Consider the following 15,221-nt stretch of genomic DNA (forward strand, 5'->3'; position numbering starts at 1 on the left):
TTCACGCGAGTTCACTAACGCGTCAGTTTTAGGTGCTAAGTTTATTCTGCACTAATTATTTCCATTCCCCTGTGTCCAATGCTGGCGCGACTGGTTTCCACAACCTGCGCGTTTTGCCGGTGAGGTATCCGTATTTGCAGTGGCCAGGAATGCGTGTCGTGACCGGCGGTCTGCCCGTCACCGCTCTGGGCTGGCCGGCACTCCGCCTACCCCGGTCCACAGCGAGCCGGCCGCGCTCCGCTGACAAGACCTGACAAAGAAGTGGCTAAACGCGGCGATGTGCCGCGATACCGGCGAGGCGTCGGACCGTCTTACAGCCAGATTAGGGCCGGTCGACACACCGGGGCTGTAGGACCGGCATTCTGCGCCACCCGTCCGGTCAGTCCGCGGCCCAGCGCGGCGCGGCGGCCGGTCCGGGCCGCGCGCGCACCGGGCCGCGGCCAGCCCTGCCCGCGACACGCACTAAACCGGAGTTATTGACCCGCTCCGCGCCGCACTGCAGGCTCCAGCCTCTGGCTAACAGTAACATACCTGCTTCATATCTCCCGCTGAACTATGTATATCAATGAATCATGCTGGCGGTTCAGTTAGTCTCTATGACCAACTCCGTGCCCCCGTCGCTCCCCCCAGGCCCCAGTGCTCCCCATCGCAGTGACCCCGCCCCTGACCCCGGCGTGGCCCCGCCCCCTGACCTGGGCGTGGCCGTAGATGGGCGGCTGTCCAGACACGGCCTGCATGTTGAGCAGCACAAACGAGTGTTTCTCGTGGTCGAGCCGGGCGGCGGTGCGCAGCGCGCCCGACTCGGGGTCCACGCTGAACCAGCCGTCCGGGTCTCCCGAGTACACGCTGTAGCGCACCTCGGCTCCTGGGGGGCGAGAACGGGTGAGGGAGTTAGACCGGCGGCGGGTGGGTGGTTCTGGGAGCAGGTGGGCTGGGGTATAGTGGGAGCATGCGATACATTCAAACATTTAACAAAGTTAAATCTAGGCATCGCATTGAATCGGCGGCACCTTGCAGTTAGGGCTCGCAGCTCCAGGGGAGGGGTGTCACCTGAGTGGATTCTATGAGACATTCAGCACCCGTGAGGTCATGATAGGTCAGTAATGGCGCTGCCTGAGTGTTCTGTCTATCTCTGCTGAACATTTTACCGATAAAGAAAACCTTCTCTACTAGCATTAGTGTCGCCCGAAGCACGTGTGTATGTCACGGACACCATCTCGTTCGTTACGCATATGCATTTACCCCCAGCGGAGCGTGAGTTTATGACTGCGGATTGATTGCTGATACGATGGTCGTTGCACCAACGCAGAGATGTAGGAAGCAAGTGAACTTATGAAACGCATTAACCCTGCTGACAAATTGGGTACAGCTTGTCGGCACAAGCGGACTTCTGCTCCAAACAACCTCTGCTGAGGAGGACTCCGACCTCGCCGGCTGCAATCGTTCCGACCTTTGGGGCACGGGACGCCCGTCCCGGTTTTCATCGAGAACCCTCGGCGCGCTGCGCTGTGTACTGACCCGTCTCTCCGGCGGTGGCGCTGACGGAGCCGACCTGAGAGCCCACGGGGGCGTCCTCGGCTATGGCGTACAGGTAGCGGGCCTTCTCGAACAGCGGCGGACGCTCGCTGCCGGCCACCAGGCTGAGCGCCACCTCGGCGTTGGTGAGGGAGCGCAGCCCGCCGCCGTCCGTGGCAGTCACCTCCAGACGGTGGACGGACGGCGCCTGACCCAGCGCGCCCGTCACAAACACCTGGGGAGGTAGAAACATAGGTCAGAAGAGATCGCAAACACCTGCCGGGGTACAAACCCGGGTCAGAGTGGGACATCAGCGCTGACAGCACCGGCCACAAGCATTAAACGTAAAATTGCAGCGTATTTTACAGATAAGATTGAACAGAATTGTCTACAAGTAACAAAAGACGAGCTAAATGTGTCTTGAGCCCGTGTAACTATGTGTGAACTGTAAAAAGGGCCTCATTTGACGGGTAGTCTTCTTGCCCACACACTTCATGCCTAACAAACCCGGAGCCTTTAGCTAGAACGCTTCCTTGTGACCGCTCCTGTATGTGGGTCCGTTCAGGATGCTGGGCGGTTGTCGGGCCGCTCAGCACTTGTTAGCCGGTGTTTCTGCGCCCTTCACATCTGGCTGATGTACGAGACAGGTGGACGCGCCGTGGCATCCAGCACCGCTCCCTTGCGGCAGTCCGAGCCATTCCACGCCACGCCGGCCAAATTAGCATCGTGTGTCACGCCGTGGCCTGAAGCAGCTCTATGCGGGCGCATTCTAATCCTATTACTGGGCGTATCACGATAATCGTTCCGCTCCCGGTGACCGGCCACTCGTCACCGGGGCCACTGTCTCTGTGGTGGCACCCCGCCGGGCGACGTGCCCAGTCACCCGCCCGGCGGCCGGCGCAGGACACGCCGCGGCCACCGACCCCGCCTCACAGCCCGCTGGAACCCGCTCCCGGGTCAGAGGGGTCAATTTAACGCAATCAGAGTGGACCTGATGTACGGGTGTTGCAATTGGTGGTGGTCCAACTAACGGACCCGGATTCAACATAGGCATTCCTTCCTATTCCGCATGACAAATATCGCTTTCTCAGCTTCATGCACACCTATTTTCGTCAGTTACTCATATCCTCCATCACATACCCTCCCTGCACCCTTCCTCGTATCTTCCCTTACACTTCAAGTACCCTTCCCTTACGCAGCTGAAGTCACTGACTGTTCGATCAACCCGCAGCCGCCAACCGCCCTCCCTCTTCCTCTCTGTACCCTCCGCGGCGTTAACCCACCTCGCCGGTGCTGGCGTCGATCCTGAACAGGCCGTTGGCGTTGCCGCTGACAATGCTGTAGCGGATGCGTCCGTTGGAGGCGGCGTCAGCGTCTGTGGCAGCGACGGCCACCAGCGCGCCAGAGTTGACCTCGTGCTCGCGGAGGCTGACCTTGTACTCGCGAGGGTAGAAGGTCGGGCGGTTGTCGTTCACATCGCTGATTTGCACCTTGACCATGGCTGTGGTGCTCAGACCGCCTGTGGGAGAGGAGGGGGTCAGGTTAGCTCAGGTCAGGTCACTGGTCCGTACTTTGAACATGGCGGTGGTCATGAGACAACTTGTGGGGGATAGGCCAGGTCAGGTAAGGTCACTGAGCTGCACCTTGACTATTGCTGGGGGAGAAAGAGGGGTCAGATCAGGGCCCCATGGTCTGTCCAATCATAACTGAAGTGTTTAGATTACGCGTGGAAGAGTGATGGTTCAGCTGTTGCCGAAGAAATGCTTGGAGGAGAGGAGATGCTCGTCATGCTTGAGGACTAAAAGGTTCAAAGGCTAGACATTTCCGCCTCAATAAATCGTAATGGATTGCTATTCCGTTATCTCTGCAGCATAATTAGAACTTTCAAATTGTCGTCATTTTTCGCACAATTAAAATTATCACTTGCCTGATAAAATTACATGTATTTTAAGAACATATTCTTAGAACTATCAATGCTTATACCACGGTGCCAGTTTTTCCTCGGCTAGGTGTGGAAATGCTCAATCTCGGATCGCTAATCCGCCAGTATTCGACCATAAATCACCCCATACTGCTAACGACGACATCTCTTGGACGCATGACATTGGGCACCCGGCGGCGGCGCTGCACAAGTGTGACGCTGAATTAGCGGACGGTGCCTGTATCTGATGGCGCCGCGCCGCGCCGGTGCCTGGGTGACCGGCAGCGGCACCGGACGGTCGACCCAGGCGCCGTTATGTCTGGCGCTCCGTGTCACAGATCTCGTGTCGGCTCCCGGCACGGTGTCCTGTCTGGGTGCGCCACGGGGTCATTCCGGGATGGTGCTACCGGGTCGTTGGGGTCTCAGAGCCCTGGAGTCGGTTGCGTGTAACCCGATGGTGGATATAGGTTGCTTTTGAACTATGAATTTCTTGCGACAGACTCCTTTGCTGGTTTCTATTCAATGCAAATGAAGTTTAAAAATGTATTTTGGGAAGGGTTTTACTTTTCCTCCGTCTCTCCACACATTTGTCAAACACTATGTTTTATTGAATCATTAAAGGGACCCTCCCACCTTCAAAAAAGTTTATGAATTGGCATGAAAGTGATGTCGCTCGGTTCAGAAAGAGCGAAAACGAATATCTACCAAATTTCACCGAAAAATATTCACCGGTTTTCAAGGTATTAGACTTTTACTTTTGTTTACTTTTTGGGGATCTCCGCTGTTTCTAGCGACTTTATTTTAGAAGTGCGGCGTTTGCGGCAGATGTTGCGCGCAAATAGCATATACCACCGCGTGCTACAAAACGTTTTAGTCAAACATTTAAAAATCGTTAGATATTTGCGCTGACGTCACACATTCAGAGGGGTATTCCTAAGCATTAGCCCCTCTGAATCAAAATGCTGCAATTTTGAAATTCAATATTTCCGATTTAAGGCATTTCTCGATGTTATGAGTGCCGAAACCGGTAATTGTGAGCCAGGGACCCCATTTTGGCTATCTCAACTCAAATCTAATGTTAAGGTGGGAGGGTCCCTTTAACCGTGTTATCACACCCTGAGGCGTGACGCCGACCCATTTCTTGCCCGTCTCCCGGCCCTGTCTGTCTCCTATCTCGCCCGCGGCGGCGGTGGCGGCGGCGCCGGCCCGTCTGCCCGACCCGCCTCCACCGCGAGTCGTCAGCCGTGACAGTGGCCATTGACGCGTGTCTGGGACGAGCGTCTGTGGAGGACATCACACGACCGGCTCTATTCGCGGCGCTTCACCGGCCTGTCGTTTGTCACCGCACAGAACAATGCAGCGCCCGGGGATGGAGCTGTGAACCGGGAGTTCGCAGAGGACGGCCTGTGTGATTTATGGTGAGCAGACAGCGCGCGGCTCAGCTGCTTCGTGGCTAGTTTATTATGACAATTCGTTCGATAGAGAGATGTTTATTGACTAGCCACTAGACATATGTAGATGAAATTAATAGTGAGGGTCTCTAACATATCTTGGATCCTTGGATATTGGGTAACATTTGGTAAGATTCGATCCTTGTAAACCTTCCCGGCGAATAAATTTATCCAATGTGAAACAAAAGATGTTTCAATTATGTTTCTCGCCTTCCTTGAAGCCAACAATAAGCGCGGATCGAATCCATGCCACCCGCTGCCTTTTGGCTATACATCTCGTGCCTCCTGAAGATCAGCAAGGTGAGCTCCGTGTGCAATCCACCGTTCCTGGATTGGCGCGGCTAAATCGGGCATATGGTAGCGGAACACCGCACGGCATCAAATCATTCCGGGAATCCGGCCTGTCGGATCGCCGGCCGGGTGGGATGCTCGCTGCAGACATTGCAGACCGGAGTCAGCAGCGCACTCCGGTATGAAGTGAAGTGGCTTATAGTCAAATGAACACGTCTCTGGCATTGCTGGTCGTGTTTGGCGTGGTTCAGGCATACATGCATCGTGCTGGTATGCGTTTGCGGGGATAATTGTTATGTTGACGTAATTAATATGAAATGAAAATATGCATCTCTATTCGTCCTTTATAACAATGTCTAAGGTGTTTTGTTATCACGGACTTTGACCTGCCCTCAGTATTCCGTACCTAATCGTAAGTAAATAAGTATCCTATTCCTAACTCCTAAGCCGCGGCTTGGTACGCTACTCGGTTTCTGAGAAAAGCCGATCAGTGCTCCGGTCGGGTATAAGTACCGCGAGCGGCTCGGACAGGCCGTCAGCGCCCATCCTTTATCGGCCGATAGTGACCTCTGTTCGGCCTAAGCGGAGTCGCTCAGCATATCGCGTCGCGCAGTTTCTACTGCTCGCTCGTGACGCTCGCTCACTCGTATTTGTATTGGTTGAGGCGCGCGGTGCATTTGAGCCCCGGTTTTCGCTGAGCTGGCGTGACCACATGAAAGGCCCACCGGTCACCTATCTTGGTGGTCAGCGCGGCGACCGCACTTGGGAAACAGTGACTCGGGTGTCTGTCACGAGGGCAGTGATGGGGTGGAAACTGTGCCTCCCTCTGAGCTGAATGAATAGGCAATCGTAATAGACCATAGTCTCTACACCTCTGTGCAGGTTTACAGAGGTATCTGGTTGGCGTTTTAAACTTCTGATTTTAAGTAGGAGGCGATTTCGATTTATGTTACTCTCACGTGAACCGACCTTTGGAAAACCTGCCCACAACGAACCGCTTCGAGTCACCCCAATCCTGCACATACTGGCTGTTTGTCACCGCAGCTATCTCAGTTTCCCGCTGCCCCACCCACCACCCGATCGTCCACTAACCACTGCTCCACTCACCTCTGTCCATGGCGACCACGGGGAACTCGTAGACGGCCCGCGTCTCGTGGTCGAGCGGTGACGAGATGCAGATGTCTCCCGTGTCCGGCTGGATGGTGAACTGACGACCCCCGGCCAGGGTGTAGTTGACACGCGCGTTGACGCCACAGTCCGGATCGGTGGCCGAGACCTGGTGGAAGACAGAGAGGCGATTGGTGAGACGTTTGTCGTTTTGTTTGTCGTTTATTTACGATAATGGGCATGGTAGTCGCGAAGGACGCGCGGATCGTGAAATAAATGAGGGACGTTCTGGTCGATCTATCGCTGTCACTACGCCGTTGTAGTTGTTGATCCTGTGGAATGTTGCACCTGCAAGGTGTTCTGATATGCTTTTATGGGCTCTTTGATTGGCATTGGCGTAAAAATGCATTCAACGAATGTTACACATATGCGATGGTGCGATACAAACCAGTGCCGAGGCTACTGATTTCCTCTGGAGATGGGATTCGAAAGGTTGGTGTGAATCAGATTAACCCCTGGAAGCCTTGCTGAAGCTCAAGGGAAGGGTACGTTATACATGCATACTATATTTCATATACAATTTAATTCGCCATATTATTATTTATTTTTGCCATTGATCATTATTATTCTGGTTATGGATGCATGCTATGGTTCTTATTCAACCTTTATAGGTACTAAAATGCACTTTATTCCCATTTACGGAAAGAACAGCGAAACTGGTCCTGGAAAGTTGACTAAGGAACTGGCATCTCCGTCGATTCCGTATTCTAAGCACCGGACTGCAATGCAGTAGTCTGCAGCGCCGCTGCCCTCTGTTGAATAACCCATAGACTCACCATGGATGGGCACCGACAAGAGCTCAAAGCTAGAATCGATGCGGAACGGGGCCTCTGGATTCGTGTGATATTAGGCAGTGCCTACATCAGGGATTACATCCGAAGTCTCACTTAAAACGGTGCTCGGATGCATTCAATAAAACTGTCAGTCAGCTGCATAGCATCGCATAAGTTCACAGGCTTGGTATGGGACTTGTAACGGGAGTGAACAAGGCGTCACAACACTGACAGTGCTATTGAAACAGTGGTGATTTTCTGGGATCAGACTTGAAATATTTCGGAATCAGTCGAGGACAATAGTGGACAGAACTTCACCGAGTCGTGGTAGAGGCAGGGTCAATGTCCCGATAACAGCGTGTTAAATTCCCACCGGTACCGTGTTGAGATAACGCACATATGCGGAAAATTACAGCGAGCAGGACTAAATACTGCACGTTTGATTACCTTGATACATATCCATGGACTGTGGAGACTGGGGAGCTCATGGCTGACTCTGAGAACAGGTCTTGAATGAGATAGTGAGATTCTTGAGGCAAATTGACGGAATCAGTTCCTTTTTAGGACAGCGGTTGCGATCGAAATGCTTAAATGTCAGATTTGTTTGGCATGCAAAGAATTTACATTTTATGATAGCGCTGTGAATCACTGGCTATCAAGCTATTGACGAGAAGTGAACTTAGAGTGACTGATTTTGATAAGAAATCATTGTGAACTTCAACGTTCGGTTAAGATGAAAATTGGAAGCCTACGTGCACCAAGCCGCCGCCACCAGACTTCTAAGCGTCTGCTTCCGGATATTACAAGGTTTTTATATACCCAAATAGGGAGACCGTGGCTACACAAGTTAGGTTTTGGTAGACTTGCAACGTCTAGCACTCGCTCTATTCGCCATTCGACTCTGCTCTGCACGCCTCTCGTATCGGTCGCGTCGGCCAGCCACTCTACTCCAGTCCCATCTCGGCTCCCATCGCGCTGATGTCGGCCACCATCAGCCGGCGCCGCCGACAGCTCACATCATCATCATCAGCGGCGGTCACGACGGCTCCGATGACGGGCCGGTTCGCCGCCGGTCCGGCCGCTCACACCTCCGACTCGACCCGCCCGGCCGACCGGCGTGTCCGATAATCGAGTCTGGCCGTGCCCGACAAGCGAGAGACGCCGGCGCCGTATCCTCTGATGCCTTGCAGTCGTCATTAGTCAAACGAGGCCGCGCGGCGAGCCAGCATGGCTACCACCGTCTGCACGGAGCGTCAGGGAGCCACGCCGCGCACCGAGAGGGTTGCCTGGTGGGGAGGGGGGTCATGTGCCCCTAATGCCCCCCCCCCGTCCCTGGATACGTCACGGCGAGCCAGCATGGCTACCGCCGTCTGCACGGGGCGTCAGGGAGCTGTGCCGCGCACCGAGAGCGCTGCCTGGTGGGGAGGGGGTCATATGCCCCTAATGCCCCCGATTGGATCCGCCACGGCGAGCCAGGATGGCTGCCTGCCGCAGGGTGCTATGCCGCTACCCGGCAAAAGTCTGAGAGAAGACTTAGAGATGCGAGCAGGCTGTCTTTGGCATGTGTGCCGCCTTCCCTTATGCTGCCCTCCGCGCCTGAATGAAGCGGAACTTCGTCGAAACATGCTGCATGTTTTGCTCGAACAGAGTCAGCAAGCATGCTCCGAACATGGACAAACATTCTGGTCATTGCATGAGCAGTCCGAACGAAAGGCACGAATTTGGCAGTCTGCCAATTGTGTGCACTAGAGGTGGCAAAAGATGAAAATTTTGGGAACCAGACTCGAACCAGACCCGGCTGGACATTTCTGGAACCAGTCGGACCCGGTCTTAGTTGCAATCGGAACCAGTTGGACCCGTTCCCCAAAAGTCAATTAATACAAACTACTTGTAGGTATCATTTGTTGCATCATGTAAAACAGCCTATTTCCCACTGGGAATACTCATGAGCTACTGTGTGCAAAGAAACATTCACTTCATTCACTTCATTTTTGCAATAGTGTGTAATGTGCAAGATGTATAGTTTATGGTAGGACCCGGTTGGACCCGTCAGAAAATTTCCAGGAACCGGTCTGGACCCATATGGGTCCAGACTGGTTCTTTGGACCGGGTCCCCGGGTCCACATTTTGCCACCTCTAGTGTGCACAGACAGAAAATGGGAAGTTGCATGCTCGGTGATGAAGCAAAAAATATTAAATTTAGGGCACAACAGCACAGATAAGGAAGCGAGCTGAATTGAAATCGTTCCCTTCTCCTACCAGTGCATGGTTTCGTTTTTCAACTAAAAGGTTTTACAGGTATTCTTAGGACCAGGAATCAGCAACGTTCTTATCACAGTAATGCAGAGTACTTATTTGACCTCTAAAACAAGATTTCGCTTTCCACTCGATATCGCCCTAACATCCCAGCCGGTGTAAAAGCACACCGCTGAGCGTGCCGGGACGGCTCCGCCCACCGTGGTGTTCCATGCACCCGTCGTGACAGCAGTGACCTGTCACCGGAGAAGGCGCCGACCACGACCGCACGCAGGTTCGACCGCTCGACCCCGACCGCACACACCCCGACCGCACACACCCCGACTGCCGCCCGGCGACCCCATTACCGTTACCGTGCGTGCCGAGCCGGACCGGGCCGGGCCGACTCCGATAGAGCTCCGATTAGGATGTTCGTTATTAGCTATATTGTTAGTCGGTCGATGGGCTCAAGTGGCGATAATGGTGATTGGGGTTGGGCGGACTGCGACCCGGCGCTCGTTAGACGGCTGGCGGCGGTCTGCACTGTCTGAATGGTGTCACTAATGGATCAGCGGGTTATTGAGCCGCCTCTTATCCGAAGAGGCGGGTTTTTAGTTCCGTTAGTGTGCATGATATTGCTGTTACCGACCGGTAACGGGTCTGAAGTAAGCTCCGGTTATTGCCTCGCTAACGATAACTGAGTTGGCCAGATGGGCAATATGACTTCCGAAGTTGACCCGTGGGAAGCCTTATTTTACAGCCAGCCAGCGCTACTTAGCACAACGAGATGCATCGGCGATCTGGAAGCCGGTGTTATTTTTCTGTGGGACGATGCAGTCACCGGTGGTACCTTTATTATATCAACGTGCAGTCTCCAGTGACAAATAGCTTCGAGTAGCCTTACGCTCAGCAGCGCCACTGTTGTATCCGTTGTATCTTAGGACAGTCAAACTGCCTTACTCGGACAGCTTTTCCTCTTCGTCTCACCTTTTGTCCTTGTGTAATCCCTAGATATGTAAGTCCCACCACATTCCACTAGCTAGTCCCAACATACCTTCACACTTATTCGTCCTATTGTATCCCATTGTTCTATCCCATCTCATTACATCATACCGGGAAGTTCTACCTTATCCCATTGTCTCGCTCCCTCATCCCACCGGTCTGCCCCGGCACATCCCACCGATCATCCCACCGCCGCGCCGGGGCCGCCGAGGCGCCATGGCCGCCGCCAAATTAGCGTTGTAGCCCGCCTGACTGGGTGATAGAGACGCGCCGGCTGCAGGGGCGGCCGATTACTGCAGCCGGGCCGCCGCCCTCTGCAGCCCAGAGGAGAGGAGCGCGCTGCAGGCCGCCGGAACGGCACGCATTGTGTCTGGAAGAGCGGCCGGTGACGCCGACCGACACCCGCCCGCTGGGAGAGGCCGCCGCGCCGTGCCGGGACGGATTAGGCGCCCTCTCGGCCGGCTAATAGAGACAGCCGGGTGTTGTTGGCGTTTCAAGAGGATGTCCACCGAGTGTAGTGCCGGCGTCTTACAGAGCAGGTCGGCAGAGAGAATGAGCGGCGCCGGTTTAATTTGTCGCCCATGGGCGGGCTTCCCTGGCGACTGAGTGGCTGGGCTCTCCCGGGGCGAGTGGCCCGCTCGGGAAGGAACAGCTCAGTCGGTGTCCCACTGGGACAGGCCGTAACCGTAGCGGGGCGGACAGGCGACCGCGGCCCCCGCTGCGCGCGGCCGGAATTTACAGTGTGGCCCTGTCAGGCGGGCCGGCGCAGCGGCCGTAATGTCGCAGTCGGTCCGTATCACACGGCTGCGTCACGGACCCGGGGAGTCGCCGTAAGCCGTACCGCTGCGCCGTGACGCGCAGCAGCCGCGTGTGCCGGCCCGGCCGTGACTGGGGTCCGACCTGTGCACGATCCGTGCCGGCCCAGCGTAGATGTTGCAGGTGATTGCCGCCCCTATATGGTGCGCCAGAGCTCCGCTTTTGTTGGCTTATTGACGCGCTGTGACCATCGGAGAAAGACTGACGACATCCGCGCTGCAGACAACTATGACACCTACAGCCCTGACACACGTCTTGACACCCGCCATGACACCCGCCGCCGCCTGCCGCCATGACACCCACTCCTGACACCCACTCCCAGACCCGCCCCTTGTCTCGCTCGCCGTCCCGCGGCGGCTGTCTCGGGCTGGTCGCTGGCGATGCTGTAAACAGCAGCGGCGGCCGGCCGGCCACTGTAAAACCGCGGGCAGCCGGTCGGACGGCCACCGCACGCGGATACAGCGGGCAACGGCCGGTGGATGGACGGGAGGGACGGGGTGAGGTCAGCCGGGAGACGGGTGGGGTCGGCCGGCCGGCCGCAGAATGTGATACCGGGATGGGTTCGGTAACCGTGAATCTAACTTGTGGTGGTACAAATTAGTGAGACTCGCAGAGTTGTGTTAGGTACTAAAAAGAGAACTAATAAAATGCAGCATCAAGCAATATAGCTTTCGAAGAGCCAGCTTTTGCCCGCTATTGTGCAAGCACAGCTGCTGACGCTATCTGAGATGCATCTTGTCGATGTTACTGCACCATCTAAGAGGCAGTTTCCGGCCAATGCCTCCCGAGTTTCATTAGCACTTATCTGCGACCTGAGGTTGCACCGGCCGCAGACCGGGACGGCTCTACCCCTCCCGCATTCCCTGTCTGTTGACACTGTCCCACCGGGCACCGACCGCTCCTTCCATCACCGTGTGATGCTGACGACGCACCCCGTCACAGTCCAGTGACGTCACCACACCCAGTGACGTCACCACGTCAGCTCCGTCAGCAGTCGGCGCGTCGCCGGGCGGCGCTGCCGGCGGCTCGTCTCGTCTCGTCTCGTCCCTGTCGCGCCGGTGGCGACGGAAGCGCGGCGTCCCGGCGCCCCGGCCGGCCGGCCGCAGGGTCGCTCGGTAGCGGCGCCGGCAGCGCCCGGCCCGGCCCGCTGCAGAGCCCGGCCCGGCCCGACGCGCCGCTTCAGCCCGGTTAATGGCCGGCCAAACAGCCGTCCGGCGATATATCGCTTCTAATCGCCGGGTACGCAGCCGGAGCCGGCCGGCGATTCTCGGAACGGCGCCCCTGAAGGCCAGCGGCCGCGGCCCGGCCGACCCGCGACCGATCGCCGCCTCGCGGCACTAAATATCGCCGGCCGCGGACGGCTTTACTGCCGCCACCCCGTCTCCGGCGGCGCCGTCCGCCTGATGGGCACTGTCCCCGAGCGATGATGGGCCGACGAACCGGGAGGCTGGCGCCAACATCGGATTCTGTGGTAAATAAGAGGGCATTTTATCCAAATGACCACTACCGACGATAGGCATCTGATATGACCGCTTTGCTGAGGATTAAGCGCGGACAAAGCGTTTGCTGGAACTCTTATGCTATTTTAAGCGATCAGCGAGTAGTTGACCACGTTTGCTGTCCTGAAATCAAACCTGAATATGACAATGATTCCTCTGTTGGTGTGAAGACGCCCGTGAACCGTCCTTCGATCAGGCCAAGTTAAGCGCTATGGAGCCTCTCCTGCCGTTAGCCCGCGGATCAGCGGGACCACGTCCCGGCTGATGCGTGAGTGGCGTGCACGTCCAGGGCGGCCGCCTTGATGACCGTCCGGCTGCATTGCGGTACATTAGCGGCCGCGCCGGTCCACTCGGACGCACAGCAGCACTTCAGACAAACAACGGGTCCGGACAAACAGTCGGCGAGAGCTGCTGGAGTAATCTGCCTGCCGCCGCCGCAAACAGGCGGCAAGGCGAGGCCGGCGCATCCGAATTACTTGTTTTCCACTTGTATAAAAACGTATTCGAAATGTGATGTCATTTAGTCGCCGTAGCTAAGAATAGATCCATCCCAGACGACATATGTACTTTCCTGAAGTCTGTCTGGTGTCCGGCGTAGCTGCATATCAGGGCACCGACTACCAAATCCGTGGTCAGGAGGTGTCTGTCTGATGTTCTGTCTCCGAACAAAGGGATGGACCCGGTGACATTGTTTCTGTGCTTGTAGATTCTCACAGCCTGTCGATTCTGGTTGATCCTACGTGTTCTTCTGTAGTTGCACCGATACGGATTAGGCTTCTCTGAATCATGAACATAGGTAATCGAACAGACCGTTCGCTTTGTAGGAAGCTTTTTATCCAACACACCCATTTAACACCTTGTAGAAACATTTATCACCGAATAACTGATGATGGAATATAAATACACCCGAACGCTACGTTGGGAAACCGCGTAAGTCGTCGAAAATGTGAACACGATCGTTGTGGAACCATTACACCCGCCGTGATCAAACAAACGATCCTATCCGACACCATTCATCACGGCACGTAATGGCGGCTCGGCCGCCGCCGTCCTCCCGCACTGCCGGCCGGCACACACCACACCATGACCATCCACTCGCCGGCCTAATCACCCTTTGTTACGTTACGAAACATTCACGGAATCTGTCCACAGATCTGTGTTCGTGAGCATAAGCGGGCGGTACGGCCGTCACGCTGGTCACGATGGGGTCGACTTTCGCTCTCGCTCGGCTGTCGGTGTCCCTCAGTCGGCCCCAGAGCGGGCAGCTCCGACTGTCGGGCGCCGCCGTGTCTCCTTGGCGCCGAGAGAGAGTGGACGAGATGTAGGGCTGGATCGGGGCGGGGGGCGGGGCGGTAGCGCACGTGTTATCGCGGTGAGCTGAGCGGTGAGCGGTCGGTGGGCGGCTGGTGAGCGGCCAGAGATGGCCAGGGGCGGCTGCACGGCCCAGGCCCCCCGTGGCGCCGCTCCGACATTGATATCTCGCCGAATGGCCGGTCCAGCTCACAGATCAGTGCGTAGGTTGCGACATACTGAACCAAAAACCTTCGAATCATTTAACGTTGAAAAGATGACTCAATCTTGTCATTCCTTGCATATGTCCTGGTGTCTCTTTTGCTATCAAAACTGAGTGTTATGTAGCTTTTCTGCTAGTAACTCCCCATCTAATAGCATTCTCGTCATATTTGGAATATTCTCGGCGCTGCCCTTTGCCCTTGAACGGGTGGGCGGTAGCCTGCGGTGGTTGTGGTCGGATAGGCCACCGGTATAGGATCGCAGTATCAGTCTGTGGTATGCCAAACTTCCCACTCCGCATTCCTCCCTTGAATAGGCGATATGGCGAACGCTTCCAAACGGGGCGCGACACGCAACGCGCTACGTCTGGCACAAGCCGTTTTATCTACAAACCAGCACTTTTAACGACATTCTGACCAAATTTGCAGCAGAAATATACGAGCCGCGTCGGCCGATGCCCCTATTTCAGGTCGATTTACAGGCGTGGGCCCCAGACTGGGCGGCTGCGTTCAGTGTGAGATAGTGTTGCACAGCGGCCGTCTGGCCCGCCGGCCCGCGGCTGGGGTGTGCTGACGGTACGGGCGAGCCGCCGCCCATCCCCGGCCGGCCCGCGGCGCTGCCTCCCGCGCCCGACACCGCCGAAAAACTCGGCACCTGCCGACAGCCACCGGCCTTGGTCTCAGCCTCGCCTAGACTCGCAGACCCTATCTCAGCGCTCTCTCTCTCTACCCCGCTCTCCTATCCTGCATTTCTATCCGCTCCTCTCCGCGGCTTCCACTCCGTCTCCGTCGCTCGCTCGGAGCAGCGGAGGCGATCGTGCGGCGCGGACGGTGCAGTTTTACCGAGGAGCGGCTGGAGGGGCGCCGGCCGGCCGGTCGGACCGAATTAATGGCGCCGCCGAGTGCCCACGGCGCCGAGCCCGGCCGCCAGCGAGCCACGCTGACTCGGCTGGCGAGCTGCAGTGGTTAGATTCAGACAGGCTGGCGGTCAGAGTCGGGGAACCCTGAACTGAGCTGAAGCGAGGTGAGGGTGGTTTGAG

General features: G+C 56.3%; 1 protein-coding gene across 1 annotated transcript in view; it reads right to left on the reverse strand.

Moving 5' to 3' along the window:
- Positions 1-15,221, reverse strand: part of LOC122370606 (protein dachsous-like) — a 64,510-nt gene that overhangs the window by 26,149 nt on the left and 23,140 nt on the right. Inside the window, exons 6-9 of the mRNA XM_043346338.1 lie at positions 6,286-6,454; positions 2,799-3,034; positions 1,519-1,750; positions 693-865 (exon numbers count right to left, since the gene is read on the reverse strand). Coding sequence (XP_043202273.1) covers positions 693-865; positions 1,519-1,750; positions 2,799-3,034; positions 6,286-6,454 — 810 coding nt within the window. The remainder of the gene's footprint in view (positions 1-692; positions 866-1,518; positions 1,751-2,798; positions 3,035-6,285; positions 6,455-15,221) is intronic.

Source organism: Amphibalanus amphitrite, unplaced genomic scaffold (assembly GCF_019059575.1).
Source record: "Amphibalanus amphitrite isolate SeventyFive unplaced genomic scaffold, NRLGWU_Aamphi_draft 001149F_arrow, whole genome shotgun sequence".
NCBI lineage: Eukaryota > Metazoa > Arthropoda > Thecostraca > Balanomorpha > Balanidae > Amphibalanus > Amphibalanus amphitrite.